Genomic DNA, 19,650 nt, shown 5'->3' with positions numbered 1-19,650 from the left:
ATTATTGAAATTAGCTCTAGCATCTGACCCTTGAGATTTTCTAGCATTTCTGTCCATCTCACCTCCCAAAGCGCTCAGAGACTTTCCTTACCTTCTTCAGAGAAGGTAAAAAAGAGACACCCAAGCAGGTTTGGAAGGTGTGCGTGTGGGGAGGAGTATGAGAGGGGCAACGGAGACGTTTCTGAGATGACATTAGCGTCTTCCTTTTCCCTTCCTTCTAAAAGCCTCCCCACTTCCCTAGCGCCTCCATCTTTTCCCAGATCAAGTCCAATTTTTCTCTAGTTTTACTTCTCTTCCATCTGCCCCATCTCTTGCTCAGCCCCGCCCAGTTTTCTAGACCCGCCCCTCGTTGGCTCCGCCTCCCTCTAGGCTCCTCCTTCCCCATAAGTCCCGCCATCTCCCCTATCCCTCCTCCATTCCCGGCCAATCACGCTGCACTCTCTCGCCCTGCCCCCGTACCGAGCCTGTCGGCGGCCTAGCCTGCTAGCCGCGAGCCGCGGCTGCGGAAGGATGGCCGGTGAGGCCGGCGTGTTCTCGGAGGAGCAGTTCTGGGAGGCCTGCGCAGAGCTCAAGCAGCCCGCGCTTGCCGGCGCCGACTGGGAGCTGCTGGTGGAGGCCATGGGTCTTCGCTTCTACCGGCTGCGGGACCAGGTAGCGGCCGGCCCGCTGGAGGACCGCGGGGCGCCGGGGCCACCTCCCCGCGGGGAGTGTGGGGCTGCGGCCGCGGAAGTCAGGACCGGGGCGGGGGTCTTCTGGAGCTGGGAGGAGCGAGCTCAGGGGCGATGCCTCCCGCTGACGTTCCCGGGGCAGATCCCGGGGAGTTGGGAGGTCTTCTGAATTCAGCCTCAGGTCTGAGGTCCAATGAGGGAAGTGGTTTTTTAAAAATTAATGATGAAATTAAAAAGTGGGTTTGCTGATTCTTAGCCCCATGCACTTGCCTGTAGGAGACATGGATCCCCCCTGCCGGGTAGATGCCAATGGTGTGTGTGTGGCGGGGAGTATCAGGGATTTGAACATAGGTGGGACAGGGTGGCTAGTGTGTGTGGACAGGAGTGTTGCTGAGAAGGACCCACTATCGTCTCTAGTCTTTTTAGTGACTTGCTTCTTTTGGCTGCTGCCCCTTCCTTATAAGTTGCACTTAGTCTGAAGCTTCAGGAGGAAAGCGGAGGAGGAGTGGAGTGGGTTATTAAGCAAGTCGTGGGGCGCTCTTGGAGGCCTTTGGAAGCAGGTAGCCATCTAGGTGGAAGGGTGGCATTGCACCTGAGCCCTGTCATCAGTTGCTCTGTGTGGTAGTAGTTGCATGGCAAATAGGTTAAAAGTCGCCTTTAGGCAAGGTAAGTGCAATCAAGGTTTCCTGGCAGAGGACCAGAGTATTCCAGAGTTAGAGCAGGGAGGAGGTCTGAATGCCTGTGTGGACCAGGGCCATTGGGTATAAGAAGATGAACAAGAGGTGCGCAGTCTAGAGCAGGCAGAATTAATTCCCTAGTGTAATTGCAATTCCTTTATGCAGAAATGGACATGTTTTCAGACAGAGTCCTTTTATCTTCTCTCTGACAGTTTCATTTTCCTTATCAGCTGCATCCAGGCATTAGCCAAGCTTTGTCAGTTGGACTGCTCAGACATGTCTGACATCTGGCTGGTTCCGTTCCCTTTCTTTCCTTTATGTTTGGCACTCTGGGTGGCACCTCTCACCCAGAATTGCAGTGACCTCTTAACTAGTGTCCCCTCCCACTAGAGGCCTTCCCCCTCTCTGATCCCTTCCATCCTACACATTACAGCCAGTCAAGCACCTGAAAGAGAAGCTGTGATCTTACTGCTTCCCTTTCAGTGCACTATTGATTACAGAATTAATAATAATAACAACCATTGTAATAGCTAACACATTTCGTGCTTTCTTACGTTCCAGACACTGATTAAGTGCTTTGCAGATACTGACTTAACCCTCACATCAACCCTAATGTAAGGTACTATGATTACCACTTTTCTAGCTATATGGAAAAGAAGATATGCAAAAGTTAAGGTGATTGCTCAAGATTCGAACTGGGATCGGACCTCAGCTGTCCAGCTCCAGCCATAAACATGCTCCTGCATTGCCTCTCAAAGAAGGCAGGTGCTGCCAGGTGGACTCCACTGAAGTATTTCGGTCCCAACTCACATCTCCAGCTGTATCTCCCATGCCTCACCCATACGTCTCCTTACAACATCATCCATACAACCCAGACCACTCCATCCCTCCCCACACTGGCCTGTGCTTTTTTGCTTTTGTGCCTTTTGTCCCAGATTATCCACTGCCTGTGAGTGAGACAGAGTGACTGGCTTTGTATTGTGTATTGTTTCCGTTGTGTATTGTTCTGTAGCAGGGCCCACATCCCTCTTGTGGGGAGGACATGAGTGGTGTTCTGAGTAGTTTTTATCCCTATGAAAAGATATGACTATACTACAAGATATGACTTATAGTGTATAAGTATATAAGTACAACTCATATATTTACAGTATATAAGTACTATAAGATATGACTTATAGTGTATAAGTATATAAGTACAACTCATATACTTACAGTATATAAGTACTATAAGATATGACTCATTTCACCCTGTTCTGGGAATGAGGGTAGTCACGGAACATTGATGTACAAGCAGTCCCAGAGAACTCCATAAATTTGGAGGGCCGTAAGATTCCTGTAGATGTGCTGTCGAGCCTCAGCAGCTGGGATGGGGGCTCATTGCCCCGTGGTCACTTGGTCTCCATCTGTAGTAAAATGTTAAGAGGCCCTATTGGGTCTGAGTAAAATCCCTTTCCTAGAACACTTACTGGGTTCTGGCATTATCCATTATAATTTGCTGCTCGACCCACTTTGCTCCAGCCTCATTTTCTCTCTAGATTCACTCTCATCCTTTACTTTCCTCTTAGAAGAGAATTCCCTCTAATCTCCAGTCAGTCAGTCTTTTCTTCTGAATAGCGCTCTGCATCAGAGGTGAATTCAGCTTTCCCACACTATGCCCAGACCTGCACCTGTCTCCCCTAAACCCCCTCTGTCTTGTGGACCAGTGTTGTCTAATCCACCATGCATGTTGTTGCCATTACTTGTCTCTTTTTCCACCACCCCCTCCCCAGCCATTTTACCCATACATGTGCTTATGGCCTTGGGTCCCCAACTAAGGCTCAGACCAGAAGACCCTGGCCCCTCTGTTGATCTTCCTCTGACATAATCTGCTTGACCATTGTCCCAGGCGATTCCAGGTCAAGGTTCTCATTGCAGTCTTTGCCTTCTAGCTTTTAAATCCTCCAACTGGGGTCAATAGAGTGAACTGGTTTGGGCCCTTTAATTTTAGGGACCAGCAGGAGGTCCACCCAACTTTTGATAGTGCTGCATTAAGACCTTTACCTCAACCCCATGGAAATCCACTTCATTCATTCTATTTTTTAATAACTATCTAAAGAGTTCCACTCTACTGGAATGAGTCCCTCTATTCTGCCCTCTCTCTCTCCCCATTTTCAGGTTAATTACTCTAATTTTCTTGGCTAGTGTAAGACCCATAAGAGGAAGCTGAGACAGGTAATCTGATAAGGCTTTTTGGATAGCAGTAAGGTTACATGTGGTACCTGGGCAAAAGAGCCCTCTTTATCAAGGTATTTACCGTGACCTGGGGAAGGGGCATATTCAATGGATGAATATTTCAATCATGATAAAGCCAGTCCAACATGGCTTGCATACAAAGCATATGAGCTGCTTCATCAGGATTTACCATTCGGAATTTATAGTATAGGAAGAATTGGACAGTCTCCCTTCTCAGGGTAAACAGAGTTTACAGTGGCTTTTATCTAGTCCACCAGGCTGGCTGTTCCCTGAGGGATAACCTTCTATGTGTCTGGATCATGTATAACCGTCTGTGATTGGCTAAGAGGCTGTAGTGAGCTGTGATCATGATCTAAATGATGATATGACAAAGTTACTATTACATGTTTTGAAATAACTGAAATAAGTGTAAAGGTGCTTGAAAGAGTTTTCAATATAATGAATAAATAATATTTTAAAATAAAAAAATATTGTGGCTTCTTCATAGAAACAATAATTCTGAATCTTGTTCTTGTACAAGTTGCTACTTTCATATACAATTTTCTGATACTTTTTCATTTCTCTTTTTCTATTAAATCATAGAATTTTAGACTTAGAAATTTTCTTCAAAACCATTCTGTCCAACACCATCATCTTTTCCTTTCCTTTCTTTTTCTACTTTCTTTGCCTACTCTGTTTCCTTCTTCTCTTGTATTTTCTTCCTCCCCAGGTTGTAATGGTAATAACTTAGCTTTTCGTGGTGCTTTAATGTACAAAATCCTGTCACATGTAAGTTTTCCTTCATCCCTCTCAACAAATCTGGAAGATAGGCAGGGACAGGCTTATTTTCCTGTTTTACAGATGGAAATAAGACTCAGTTATTAAGTGAGCCACACAAGACCTTGTAACTCGTAACTAGACATGAACCAGTCTAGGAGTTTGATAGGCTCCATCCAAATATACAGCTTGCTTCAAGTCAAGAACTATATTCTCTTTCTGGAGGCTCAGCAAAACTGGTCCAGTGCTGTCACGTGGTATCGTGGGAAGAGCGTGGGTTTTTGAGGAAGATAGTCCTGGGTTAGCATCTCAGCTATGCACCACTATCATTCATTTATTCTTTCAGGAAATATTCATCAAGTTCCTCCAGGTGCTACTGCCCTCGCAGGCAACTGGAGAGAATTAGGGAACAGGAAGATGGAGCTGCTGCTTCAGTGAATGAGCTTCTCGCACAATGAACTATATTCATTGATGAGAATAAACCCATAGTATACAAGAAAATGTCAGGTGAAAAATGCTATGAAGAAAGTAAAGTGGGATGAAGGGACAGAGAGATGGTATGGCAGGGGTAGCCAGGGGTGATGTGATGTCCTTTAGATAAGGGAGTTTGGAAACCTTCTCCATGGAGGGAACATTTGAGTGGAGATAGAAATGAGGTGAGAGATTGAGTCATGCAGATATCTGGAGGAGAAATGTACCAGAGAGTGTTTCTCAAAGCTCATGCACCTTAGCATCACCAACCCAACCCTAGAGTCTCAGATTGAAGTGACCTGTGGGGGGGATTGGATAGTCCTTTTGAAAAGGTCCCCTTTCATATAGAGGTTGACTCTGCTCTTTCTACGTTTGTGTATATTTGAAGTGCTTCAAAATAAAATGGGTTTTGTTATTGTTTTGTTTGTTTGTATGGCCTTGTAAGTCATTTATTTATTTATTTATTTTAATTTATTTAATTATTTTATTGAGGTCATATTGGCTTATAACACTGTATAATTTCAGGTGTACATTATTATATATCGGTTTCTGTATAGACTGCGTCTTGTTCATCACCGATAGTCCAGTTTTTATCCATCATCATACATATGTGCCCCTTTACTCCTTTTGCCCTCCCCCTACCTCCTTCCCCTCTGGTAACCACTAATCTGTTCTCTTTGTCCATGCATTTGTTTACATTCCACATATGAGTGAAATCATACGGTGTTTGTCTTTGTCTGGCCCATTTCGCTTAGCCTAATACCCTCAAGGTCAATCCATGTTGTTGCAAATGGCATGAATTTGTCTTTTTTTTATGGCTGAGTAGTGTTCTATTGTATATATATACCACATCTTCTTATCTGTTCATCTATTGTTGCACACTTGGGTTGCTTCCATGTCTTGACTATTGTGAATAACGCTGCGATGAACATAGGGGTGCATAAACGTCTTTGAATTGTTGATTTCATGTTCTTTGGATAAATAACCAGTAGTAGGATAGCTGGATCATATGGTATTTCTGTTTTTAATTTTTTGAGAAATCTCCATACTATTTTCCATAGTGACTGCATTCCCACCAGCAGTGTATGAGGGTTCCCTTTTCTCCATGTCCTCTCCAACACTTGTTGTTTTTCGTCTTGTTAATTATAGCCATTTGAATGTGAGGTGATATCTCATGGTAGCTGTGATTTGCATTTCCCTAATAATTAGTGATATTGAACATCTTTTCATGTGCCTGTTGGCCATCTGTATATCTTCTTTGGAAAAATGTCTGTTCATATCCCCTGCCCATTTTTGGACTGGATTGTTTGCTTTTTATTTTTGAATTGTATGAGTTCTTTATGTATTTTGGAAATTAACCCCTTGTCAGATAGATGATTTGCAATTATCTTCTCCCAGTTGGTGGGTTGGCTTTTCATTTTGTTCATGGTTTCCTTTGCCTTGCAGAAGCTTTTTAGTCTGTTGCAGTATCATTTGTTTATTTTTTCTTTTGTTCCCCTTGCCTGAGTAGACATGGTGTTTGAAAAGATACTGCCAAGACTCATGCCAAAGAGTATACTGCCTATATTTTCTTCCAGGAGTTTTATGCTGTCACATCTTATATTCCAGTCTTTAATCCATTTTGAGTTAATTTTTGTGTATGGTGTAAGATAATGGTCTACTTTCATTCTGTTGCATATGTCTGTCCAGGTTTCCCAACACTGATTTTTGACGAGACTTTCCTTTCTCCATTGTATGTTCTTGACTCCTTTGTTGAAGATTAGTTGTCCATAGATGTGTGGTTTTATTTTTGGACTTTCAATTCTGTCCCATTGATCTGTGTGTCTGTATTTCTGCAAGTACCGTGCTGTTTTGATTACTATACCTTTGTAGCATATTTTGAAGTCAGAGATTGTGACACCTCCAGCTTTGTTCTTTTTTCTCAGGGATGCTTTGGCTATTCGGGATCTTTTGTTTTTCCATACACATTTTAGGATTCTTTGTTCTATTTCTGTGAAGAATGTCATTGGGATTCTGATTGGGATTGCAGTGAATCTGTAGATTGCTTTAGGTAATACGGACATTTTAACTATATTTATTCTTCCAATCCATGAGCATGGAATATCTCTCCATTTCTTTATGTTTTCTTCTATTTCTTTCAATAATGTCTTATAGTTTTCAGTGTATAGGTCTTTCACCTCCTTGGTTAAATTTACTCCTAGCTATTTTATTCTTTTTGTTGTGATTGTAAATGGGATTGTATTCTTGACTTCTCTTTCTGCTAGTTCATTATTAGTATATAGAAATGCAACTGATTTTAGCATGTTTTTGTACCCTGCAACTTTGCTGTGGTTGTTGATTATTTGTAATAGTTTTCTGGTGGATTCTTTAGGGTTTTCTGTATATAGAATCATGTCATCTGCAAACATTGAGAGTTTTACTTCTTCCTTTCCAATTTGGATCCCTTTTATTTCTTTTTCTTGCCTAATTTTTCTGGCTAAAACTTCCAGTACTATGTTGAATAACAGTGGCAAAAGTGGGCACCTTTGTCTTGTTCCTGTTCTCAGAGGAATGGCTTTCAGTTTTTCACTGTTAAGTATGATGTTAATTGTGGTTTTGTCATTTGGCATTTATTACTTTGAGGTACTTTCTGTCTATAACCATTTTGTTGAGAGTTTTTATCATAAGTGGATGTTGGATCATGTTAAATGCTTTCTCTGCATCTATTGAGATGATAATATGATTTTTATTCCTCATTTTGTTAGTGTGGTGTATCACATTGATTGATTTGTGGATGTTGAACCATCCCTGTGTCCCTGGTATAAATCCCACCTGGTCATGGTGTATGATCCTTTTAATTTATTGCTTTATTCGATTTGCTAATATTTCATTGAGGATTTTTGCACCTGTGTTCATCAGCAATATTGGCCTGTAATTTTCCTTCATTGTGTTGTCCTTGTCTGGTTTTGGTATCAGGGTAATGCTGGCTTCATAGAATGTGTTAGGAAGTGTTCTGTCTTCTTCAATTTTTCGGAGTAGTTTGGGAAGGACAGGTGTTAACTCTTCTTTGAATGATTGGTAGAATCCTCCAGAGAAACCATCTGGTACTGGACTTTTCTTTTTGGGTAGGTCTTTGATTGCTGTTTCTATCTCTTTACTTGTGATTGGTCTATTCAGATTCTCTATTTCTTCTGGACTCAGGTTTGGGAGGTTGTATGAGTCTAAGAATTTATGCATTTCTTCTATGTTATCCAATTTGTTGGCATATAGTTTTTCATAGTATTCTCTTATAATCCTTTGTATTTCTGTGATATCCATTGTAATTTCTCCTCTTTCATTTCTGACTTTATTTACTTGCACCTTCTCTCTTTTTTTCTTAGTCTGTCTAAGGGTTTGTCAATTTTGTTTGTCTTCTCAAAGAACCAGTCTTAATTTCATTAATCCTTTCTATTGTTTTTTTAGTCTCTATTTCATTTATTTCTGCTCTAATTTTTATTATTTCCTTCCTTCTTCTGACTTTGGGCTTTCTTTTTCTTGTTCTGTCAGGTGTAGTTTAAGATTACTTATTTGAGATTTTTCTTGTTTGTTGAAGTAGGACTGTATTGCTATAAATTTCCCTCTTAGTACTACTTTTGCTGTATCCCATAAGAGTTGGTATGTTGTGTTTTCATTATCATTTGTCTCCAGGTATTTTTTGATTTCTCCTTTGATGTCTTCATTGATCCAAGGGTTGTTCAGTAGCATGTTGTTTAGGCTCCACATATTTGTGACCTTCCAGGTTTTTTCCTATAGTTGATTTCTAGTTTCATAGCATTGTAGTTGAAAAAGATGCTTGATATGATTTCAGTCTTCTTAAGTTTGTCCAGGCTTACCTTGTTTCCCAACATATGGTCTATCTTTGAGACTGTTCCATATGCACTGGAGAAGTATGTGTATTCTGCTGTTTTTGGATGAAATGTTCTCTATATATCTGTTAAGTCCATCAGGTCTAGTGTTTCATTTAAGGCCACTGTTTCCTTGTTGACTTTCTGTCTGATCTATCCATTGATGTATGTGAGGTGTTGGGGTCCCCTACTATTATTGTGTTGCTCTTAATTTCTCACTTTAGGTCTGTTAATAGTTGCTTTATATACTTCGGTACTCCTCTGTTAAGTGCATATATATTAATAAGTGTTATGTCCTCTTGGTGGAATGTCCCTTTTATCATTATATACTGCCCCTCTTTGTCTCTCATTATCTTTTTTATCTTGAAGTCTGCTCTGTCTGATATTAATATGGTTATACCCACTTTCTTTTGCTTGCCATTTGCTTGGAGTATCATCTTCCATCCCTTCACTCTGAGCCTATCTTTATCTTTAGAGCTGAGATGTGTTTCTGGAGGCATCATGTTGTTGGGTCTTGTTTTTCAATCCATCCAGCCACTCTGTGTCTTTTGATTGGTGAATTCAATCCATTTACATTTAGAGTGAATATTGATATATGAGGGCTTAATACTGCCATTTTATCTCTTGTTGTCCAGTGGTTCTATACTTCCATTGTTTCTTTCCCCTTGTATTTCTGACTGCCATTTCACTTTGGTGGTTTTCTGTGATGGTTTTCTCAGTAGTCTCTTTATTTATGATTTGTAGCTCTGCTCTGATTTTTTGTTTAATGGTTACCATGAGGTTTGTGTAAAAGATGTTGTAGATGAGATAGTCCATTTTCTGGTAGTCTCTTATCTCCATTAGCCTAAGTAGGTTCCATCCTTTTCTTCTTCCCCTTCTGTTTTATTGTTGTCACAAATTATTCTGTTTCGTGTTGTGAGTTTGTGACAATTAAGTGTTTATAGTTATTTTTGATGCTTCCTTTCCCTTTATCTTTTATGTTATAATTGTTTGCTATCCTGTTCTGATAGAGAGCTGCAATTTTCTGATTTTATCTATTTATCTCCTTGCTCAAAGCTTTGTAAACCTTTGCCATTTTGTTTTAGATAGGAGGGCTCCCTTCATTATTTCTTGTAAGGCTGGTCTAGTGGTGATCAGCTCCCTCAGCTTTTGTTTATCTGGGAAAGCTTTTATTTCTCTGTCATATCTGAAGGATAATTTCACTGGATAGGGTATTCTTGGCTGATAGTTTTTGTCTTTGAGTAATTTGAATATATCATTCCCTTCTCTCCTAGGCTGTAAGGTTTCTGCTGAGAAATCTATTGAAAGCCTGATCGGAGTTCCTTTGTAGGTCATTTTCTTCTCTCTTGCTGCCTTTAATATTTTTTCTTTGTCATTGACTTTTGACAGGTTTAATATTACATGCCTTGAAGGTCTTTTGGCATTGATGTAATTCAGAGTTCTATTGGCTTCATGTACTTTTATGTCTAGTTTCTTCCCCAGGTTTGGGAAGTTCCCAGCTATTATTTCTTTGAATAAGCTCTCTGCTCCTTTCTCCCTCTCTTCTCCCTCTGGGATACCTATAATCCTTATGTTACTTTTCCTAATTGAGTTGGCTATTTCTTCAAGAATTTCTTCCTTTTCTTAAAATCTTGGTTCTCGCTCCTCCTCCACCTGAAGCATTTCTAGGTTTCCATTTTCGAGGTCACTGATTCTCTGTTCCCTAAGGTCTAATCTATTTTTTATGCTTTCTGCATTATTTTTTATCTCTTTAATTGTGTTCTTCATGTCCACAATTTCTGTTTGGTTTTTTTTTTTTAGACTTTCAATCTCTTTGGTGAAGTATTCCTTCTGTTCATTATTTTCATTCCTGAGCTCATTAGCTGTCTTTCTGACTTTTCTTGTAACTTGTTGAGTTTCTTTATTATAGCTATTTTGAATTCTCTGTCAGTTACATTGTAGTCTTTTGTGACTTAAGATTTGGTTTCTGGAGAGTTCTCATTTTCCTTCTGCTCTGCGGTGTTACTGTAGTTCTTTGGTGTTTGACACATTGATCCTCTGCTTGTGCATTTGTGGTAGTAATCACCTTTTCTCATTTGGCTACAGCTTTGGTTACTTTGGTTCTGGTCAACTGGGTCTTGTCCTTCTCCACTGAATCTCCGCAGACTCGGATGCTGCTCTCCCATGCACCACCTGCACTGCTCTTTGTGGGTAGTCTTGGGGTCCTGGTTCTACCACTCTCAGGGGTGCTGTGTTCACAGTAGTCACTGTAGCTGGCCGGGGCGTGGGGCAGGACTTGTATACAGCCCCTGCTGCTTGTGGAACTGGTGTTGGGGTTTCCCACACTGGGGACTGCGTCACAGGTTCTGCTGTGGTTCCTATGATTCTGGTCACAGATTCTACCTGCCACTGCTTCAGGGGCAGGGGGAGCAGGGGCTGTGTTTTCTCTTCTGGCCCCATCTGCTTGAAGTTGTGCCAGTCGAGCTGCTCGTTATTAGCATGGGCTGGCTGCAACTGCTCAGCGGGTCATGCTCATGCAGGCAGCGCACCTTTGTGTGGGCTGAGCTACTGCCCTCAGCATGTGGGGTGCCTTTGTGTGCACCGAGCTGCCAGCACTTGGTGGGGAGCATTTGCACAGATGGGGCTGATGTGGTAGGTGTGTGCACCCAAGGGCCAGGCTACCACTCTGAAAACGTTTGCATGTGGGCGGGTTGCCCTCACCTCAACTCACAGTCATGACGGCTGCTGTGTGAGGATTCATGACCTGGATCACTGCTGCCGAGGAGGGGCAAGGGTCCACTCTCTTAGTTCCATTGCTTCCCAGATGTCCAGTGCACCCACTTCAGTTGTATAGCTGTGTGGATCTCACAGGTGTCCTGTTGTGTTGTTTAGGGAATCCTCTGTTGCTCAATGAATGTCTATTCAGTTGTAACTTAGATGGGAGAGACAAGGGGAACAACTCACTGCACTATGATGCTGATGTCACTCTTGTTGTTTTTGTTTTTAATGTTAAAGCTTCCCAGGAGATTCAGATGAGCATGCTGGGTTTGAAATCACTGCAGTAGAGGGAATGCTGAGTGCTAAGTCTCTGAGCCAGGTTGAGCTTGTCTTGTTTTCCAGGAGGAACCAGAGGACTGGGGTGAAACTGATATTGATGAGTGGCCAGGGGCCATGCCCCACTTACTAGCCAGGTGATGTTGGTCAGTTACTTTTTCATTTTGAAATCTCAGCTTCCTCATTTGCAAAACAAGAGTACTACTTACCTTTCAGAACTGTTGAGCTCTCAACAATCCTTGAATGAAATGATATGTGACAGAGTGGTTCTCAAGCTTGAGCATGCATCAGAATCACCTGCAGACCTGTTAAAATTCACACTCCAGACTCCCTTCCCAATTTCTGATTCAGTGCGTCTGGTGTGGGGCATGAGAGTTTGCATTATATATTTTTTTATTCTTTTTTATTTTATACATTTTATTTCTAACTAGTTGCCAAGTGACGCTGAAGCTACTGGTCTAGGGACCATACTTTGAGAACCACTGATGTATGGGGAACATACTTAGGGAATTCTGAGATTGAGAGGCAGGAGGGTGCCCTAGAGATGATAAGCAATGGAACTGAAAGGAATGAGTGAGAAAAAAAGAACATCTTAAGACAAAAGCAATGCCCATTTTAAGACTCCCTTTCCCTGATTTTTAAATTAGTGGCCACTTGGGAGTGAATGCGGTCCCCTGAGCAGTGCTAAGAAGTTACCCTGGCAGAGAAGAGCAGCAGGTCACTTGGAAAAGCTTTCCCAGTGATCTGGATTCAGGTCTCACCTGAGCTTTTGGCTGCGTTACCATGCCAATAGTCACTATGAAATGCTGGTAGACAGTGTGAAACTGGTGTACAGAGGTTCACATCTTCAGTTTAGATCAAGTAAATGTTGGACTGAAAAGACCTAGCTGGTGGCTTGACTCCTTACATTTTCGAATCGAAATGTCCGGCACTGTGAGAAGGGACTGCCTACATTGTGCCTTTGTCCTTTCGCAGATCTAATCAAAGAGTTTGGTGAGGAGCAGACAGTTCTTTCCCAGGGACTGTTCTTTCTATGCTGTTGACCTACTGAAATACTTAGAGCCTGGCATTACTGGGAAAACTCTGTGTTTAGCCAGGCTGGGCTCAGAGAAAGTCTGGCCTTTAGGAGGGAGGCACTGATTTAACTCCCTTGAGAACAGATGTACCTCAATGGATGAGAAGCTTCCACAGCCATTCTTGCAGGTGGGATCATAATCCAATTTACATCCTGCGCTTCTTTACTTCAGGATTACAGGACTATTCTGCTTCCTTCTTCCACCCTTCTACCTCTCTCCCAAGGGAGGAGTAGTTTCCAGCATGGTTGATAGAACAATTATTGAACCCAGGACACTAATGAGGCATAATTTACTAGTGGGCAGGGCCACCATGTCTTAGAGCTGAGCACCCATGGGTGGGATTCCTCTCCTTCCTGCCACAGACCGAGGCCAGCTGTCTCTCTCTCTCTTCTTTTCCATCTTCCCTGAGCATACAACTGGATAGATATGTTGGATCCTCAGTTCTCCCTCTCCTTGCTTCTCTCTCAGGATGAGCATGTGGTATGAGGCAGTATGAGAATGCTGGTCCCAAGATTTAGATTTGGGAGAGTGAGGGGAGAGGGGTGGGTAGGACCCCCCACTTCTGTCTCCAGTTATAAGCAAAGCTTCGTACTCTCTCCTTATCTTTCATCAGATCCCTGCATGGGGATTACAGAAGGTAGCTATTAATAAAGAAAACTCTGATTTTCATTGGGCCTTGGGAGCCCTTTGAGAGAAGAGATGACTTGTCAGGAAGGATTTGAACATTCTGGATCCTTGGACATAATACCACACCAATACCTGGGTGAACCAGAGGCTTAATCAGGGGAAGTTCCAAATGGTGGATGGTTCTTCATTGGTCTTCCAACCTGCTGTTGACATTGGAGTCACCACCCATGGGTGGAAGGAAATTCTAGCAGACTCTCCAATGGGAATAGTTTCTAACTTCTTAAGCTCACCATTCCCTGACATTATTATGGGAGGCTATTTTACCCTTCAGGGAATTTATGCACATGAAGATGTTCTTATAAGAAAGGGAGAATCTATACAAAAACAAACCTTTGAATTTTAGCCTGGGACTTTTATTGTGTTTTTCAGACACAGAAAAGCTTAGAGATATACAAAACTACCTTTTCTTGCTCTTTAGTTTAAGATAGACACCTTTCCATAGCTGCCTTTGGGTTATCTGAATGTCCCCTAATGAAAAGAACACTCCAAAATATCTGTTCATTTATTCATTCCAGCTGTCTTTCAGGACCTATTGTGTGCCTGGCATTATGCTAAGGCCTGGGGATACCTGATGACTGAGACAAAGTTCATACCTTCAAGAAGCTTTAAGACAATGAAACAGACACTTTTTATGTTATGTAGGTCTGAGTTTCTGATGCATATCATTTTTTTCTCCTTAAAAATCTTTTAGCATTTCTTCTGGAGTAGGTCTGCTGCTGATCAATTCCTTCAGTTTTTATTTGTCTGATAACATTTTTATTTCTCTTTTACTTTTGAAGGACAGTTTCATTGGATATAGAATTCTAGGTCAGTGGCTTTTTCCTTCCAAAATATTGTATATTTTACCTCACTCTCTTTTTGCATGGTTGGTTTCTGAGGAGATGTCTGCTATAATTCTCATCCTTGTTTCTCTATAAGTAAGGTGGTCCCCTCCTCTTCCCCAACTTCTTTCAAGATTTTATCTTTTTCTTTGTTTTTCTGAGTTTGAATATGATATATTTAAGATGTTTTGGTATTTATCCCCTGTGCTGTGCTCAAGATTGGCACATTTACTTTGAAGAGTAGTCTGAGCTCAAATGGTAAACCCTCATGTGATTCAAATTAAAATATAAATATTTGGGGGCTCATGACGCAAAGATTCTGCTCTTACATGTGTAATTCCAGTATGACTGGAGTAATTCAGAGTTTTCCTGGGTTGTATGTTTTGGAAGTGGTGGGCACAGTGGTCTCAAGCAGGGGTCACCATACTTTTTCCATAAAGGGCAAAATAGTAAATATTTTAGGCTTTGTGGACCAAGAGGGAAAATGGAGGATATTATATATGTACTTATATAACCATTTAAAAATGTAAAGACCATTCTTAGCTGTGAATTGTTCAAAAATAGCCAGCATGACTGATTTGGCAACTCCTGTTCTAAAGTATAGTTTTGATGTAAGCTTTGTCATTTTAGGATTTATGAGCGTAAGACCCTAGCTGGGTCTCAGTTTTCTCATCTCTAAACTGGAGATAATTCCTTTTCTGCCAGATTCATACAGGGATCCAGTGAGAGGATACATTTTGAAGCCCCTAGTAAATGAAATCATGTTTGGCTGTGAGCTCTAGCTGGGTATAGTTGTCCCCGTATACCCACCACAGGCCTGGTTTACACCTGTTGTCCAGATGAAAATTTTTCTAACTCCTCTTTCACTCTCAAAAGCGTGCTGGTTGGAATGATAAATTATATGGTCACCCTGGTTAGAGCCACATGCACTCCAGACAGATTATTGCTCATCTAGCGCTATGTTTGGGGAGGTGAGCAACAATTTGGAGGCAGTTCCATAGAACCTGAACTCGGCTGTCAGATCACTGGCTTCAAGTCCACGTTCTGCCATCATTAGTTGTGAGACTTAGGGTGAGTTTCAAAACCTCCTTTTTTATTTTAACAGCTTTATTGAGGTATCATTTATATGCCATAAAATTCACTCATTTTAAGTGTACAATTCAATGATTTTTAGTAAATTTATAGAGTTATGCAACCTTCACCACAATCTAATCTTAGAACATTTGTGTTACCCCCAAAAGACCCTCTTGCCCTTTTGCAGTCACTTCCCGTTCCCACTCCCAATCCCAGACAACCACCAATCTGTTTCCTGTCTCTGTAGATCTGCCTTTTCCACATATTTCTCAGCATTCCTTCAAACCTCAGTTTCCTCGTCTGAAAAATGGGTTTACTGATGGTCAATACCTCAATCTATCATTGTGTGGATTAGGTGGGATAACACATGTAAAATATTAGCCCAGTGCCTGGTATTCAGTAAGCACTCAGTAAGTATTAGCTATCATTATTATTTTACCTAGTTGTCTGCAATCCTAAGGGATCAGACCTACCATGTTTTCTTAGAGAGATCTAAAACAGTAAATCAGATTTAGTCAACATCTCTTTTCACCATCTTGGTACACACTTCCCAGTGGCAGTGCAGCTTTGACTCCTGCCGTTAGAAGTGACAGTCTTTGGTGAAAAATGCTTGCTTTTCACACCATCTAAGTCTGTTACCTGCCAGAGAGGGGCTGGAGTTGGACAGCTTCCACAGTTGTAGATCAGAGAGGCTTCCTGTCCCCCTGAGGAATGGAAATGAACTCTTCAGTGAGAGGCAAAGACAATTCAACGCACATTCACAGGTGTATTTACAGGATTAGAGAAATGTGATTCATCAAGACTGTCTGGTTGGTGACGTAAATGCAGATAAACAGCAGGTATGGAAGAGAATGAGTGATGCCTTCCTCCAGGTCAGGTGAGGCAGGTAGGAGGAAGAGGGGTCCTACCAGGGATTACTCCTTTGTGGGAATTGCAAATGTGAAATGCAAACATTATGACATTTCTCCTACGTAAACATGTTAGCTCTTACAGAATTTATTCTGCTTAGGACAAAGAAGTGTACTATTGGCATTAATGTTTCTCAAAATCTTTTAACCCTTTGAATGCAATTGCAAAGAAATAGCATGGGTTTTTTATGCATTTGAATCCCCATTGCTAAGAAATATAACAGCTTTATGTTTAGACAAGTTAGCCAGAATAACAGAACATCTCAAAAATTAATGATATCTATAGAAAATTACCAATCCACGCCTCCATCCCCACCTCCATTCCTTCATCTATAATGTGGAGATGATATGCTGACTTCACAGGATTGTTGTGGTTATTAATCACCAGGCTTAGAGCAGGTATTCTGTAGGTGTTGGTTCCTCTAAAAATGTGCATTATGTTACAGTTCTGAAAATTGAGTTCTTTGATCTGGAAAAAGGGGATCATCATACCTATCTTATTAATGAAAATGATATCTAATATCTAATCCTTACTAAGTACTTATGTACTGGGCACCAAGGTAAGAACTTTAGATGGATTATCTAATATAATCCTCATAAATATTCCCTTAGGGAGAAACTCTTATTAGACCCACTGTGCAGCTGAGGAAAGCAAGGCTAGTGGGTGGAAGAGCTTAGACCCTACCTGGGCTGTGACTCCGAGTCCACGCTGTAACCACCAGGCTGTGTTTTATGGCTACAGGGTCTTTGAGATGACTCTTTGGAATGACATATGGACAGACAGCATGGCACTGTCCATTGAAAGTGATAATATTCACCCTTTCTCCATTCCTGCCTTTCCCCTGGTCCTTGTCTGAACCGGCCAGAAGCAGCATCTAAAAAATACCTCTTCTGGCTACTTACAGGCCTGTTGGACAAACTCACCAGGCTGAGGGACTCAGGGGAGCATCTCAGTGGGAGGTCCATCCTGGGTGGTCCAGGGCAAGAGCACTGGCTTGAGGGTGAGAAGGAACAGGTTCCCATCTAGGCTTTGCCACCAACAGCATCATTGGCTGACTCTTGGCAAGTCACTGACATCTTTTACATAAAGGGTCTAAGGCCCCTTCCAGCTCTAAGATCCTGTGTGGTGGGTCTTCTTTACCTTAGTCATTAGCTTGTGGTTTGGAACGATGGTTTGGAGAAAATGTGCAGAGAGAGTAGAGCTAAATAGGAGACACTGTGGAAAGTAGAAGGGTTCCCCTCTTTCCGGCTGTGCTGAGTGCTAGCTGTAGGACTCTGACAGGTAATTCAGCCTTTCTGAGCTTCATTTCCTCATATGAAGATGGAGATAACACCAACATCCCTATCTATATCACAGGGCTATGTTAAAGATTACATGAGATAATGAATAAAAAACTGGAAACTGGACTGTGCTTAGAGAAACAATTACCAATAGTAGTGAAAGAATTTACAGCAGGTCAAAGTCATTGGAAAACTTCAAATCAGAAGACATGGTGGTTGCAGTGACCAATGACTGATCACCAAGGGGAAGCACATTCCAAGCTGAAAAGCCAGTGTATGGCTGTATGGCTGTGCCGGATTTCTTCTCAGGGCCGAGGACATAGTGGGTCCCAGCAAGTTTATAATTCTTTTGTGAGTTACTTAGTGGAAGGACATGACACTTTCTATAACAGAGTGTGTGGAGTCTTAGGTATCTCTTGTGCCAAATTAAATATACTTCTATTTAATGTCCATTAACAGTGTCCACTATCTCTTGCTTCTCTTCCTTGACAGTGCATTTTAGCAATGCTTATGGGCTTCTCTACTGTCTTAATGAATTTACACATAATCATAGTTCCCTGTAAATGTTCCTAAGTATTATCAGCACTATTCTGTCAGTCTGCTTTTCTTCTTTAAGGTCAAATGAAAAACAAATCTGGAGCTAGCCCTGATGGCCTAGTGGTTCAAGTTCAGCACGCTCCTCTTCAGCAGGCCGGGTTCGGTTCCCGGTGCAGAACCACACCAATTGTCTGTGAGTAGCCATGCTGTGGCAGTGGCTCAAATAGAAGAACTAGAAGGACTTACAACTAGAATATACAAATAGATACTGGAGCTTTGGGGAGGAAAAAAAAAAGAGAGAGAGGAATATTCTCAACAGATGTTAGCATGTTAGCTCAAGGTGAATCTTCCCTGGGGTGGGAAAAAACAAATCTGGACTTAGTAAGGAGGGACTTCTATTCAAAAAGATTATTGCAGAGTCGGGGGAGGAATTATTATAGGAAGAACACTTTGACCATAAGATTTGTGAGTGTCTCAAGAATTAGGAAAAAAGAGTTTTTCTTTTATAGAGAGTAATAAACAAGACTAGAAACCATGTGTGGGAGAGTGGGATGAAGGGGGCTTGACTGGAGAGTAGATCAGAGAATATTGTACCTGATGCCAATCTGTTGTCAGGAGGGGCTATGTGCTGGCTCAGGCTGAGGGTGGGCCACAGTTTAGGGGCCTAGAAAAAGGAGAGACGTTTAAGCAGTTTGGTTAACAAGCATATTGGTCTGACTGATCGGTGGGGATAAGCAGTTCAGCTAATCATTTATGATGCCACAAAAGGGAATTTAGGGTTTCTGTGTCTGGCCTTGTCATAGGTAAACAAGAGGGGCCTCTGTGAGTCTTATCTAAGTCATGTGGGGAATGGTGGTCTTGGCAATAAATTCTTTTCTGGAACACAAAGGGTAGGGGGATTTCTAAAGAACCTTCACTGTTTTCCTGGATCACAGGACTCAAGTAAAATTTATTGTCAGGAAGGATCAGTTGTATCAGTTAAGATTGCTTTTAGCTGCAAGTAACAGAACACTGGACTAACAATGACTCAACCAAAAGAGGTTTATTTTTCTGACCTAAGAAGTAGTTCAGAGATCAACAGTTGCTGGTGTTGGTTTAGCTGATCCATGATGCCAGTAAAACCCTTTGAGACTTTTTTCTCTGCCTTCCCATGTTTGTTACCTCTTCATCCCCAAATAGCTGCTGTAGCTCCAAACATCCATATTCAAAACTGGAAGGAGATGTCATATGGCTACCTCTGCCTGCATAGGAGACCAGGAAAGTTAGTAACTGTGCACATTGCCATAGAGGTTCTCTTAGCAAGAAAGAAGGGAGTATATGCTATACTAAATCTTCTATTTCTTCTGGTAATTGTATTCTACACAAGATATTGACTGATTCTCTACCATCAAATAATTCTTTTACTCTCTGAAGTGTAGGAAATGAAATGTCCTATAAATGGAGCATTAGAAAAGTATGCATTGGGGCCAGCTCAGTGGCATAGTGGTTAAGTTCCCTCATTCTGCTTCGGTGGCCCTGGATTCACCGGTTCAGATCCTGGGCGTGGACCTACTCACGGCTCATTAA

The 19,650-nt window shown here is 41.7% G+C and overlaps 1 protein-coding gene across 1 annotated transcript in view; it reads left to right on the top strand.

Moving 5' to 3' along the window:
* Positions 1-445: 445 nt before the first annotated feature.
* LOC131417324 (phosphatidylcholine transfer protein-like) overlaps positions 446-19,650 on the top strand; it is a 32,266-nt gene continuing 13,061 nt past the window's right edge. Inside the window, exon 1 of the mRNA XM_058560612.1 lies at positions 446-651. Within this exon, the coding sequence (XP_058416595.1) occupies positions 511-651 (141 nt within the window). The 5' untranslated portion in view covers positions 446-510. The remainder of the gene's footprint in view (positions 652-19,650) is intronic.

The sequence above is a fragment of the Diceros bicornis genome, chromosome 18 (genome assembly GCF_020826845.1).
Source record: "Diceros bicornis minor isolate mBicDic1 chromosome 18, mDicBic1.mat.cur, whole genome shotgun sequence".
Taxonomy (NCBI): Eukaryota; Metazoa; Chordata; class Mammalia; order Perissodactyla; family Rhinocerotidae; genus Diceros; species Diceros bicornis.
Note: the sequence above shows the minus strand (reverse complement) of the source record. Positions and strands in the feature narration are given on the sequence as shown.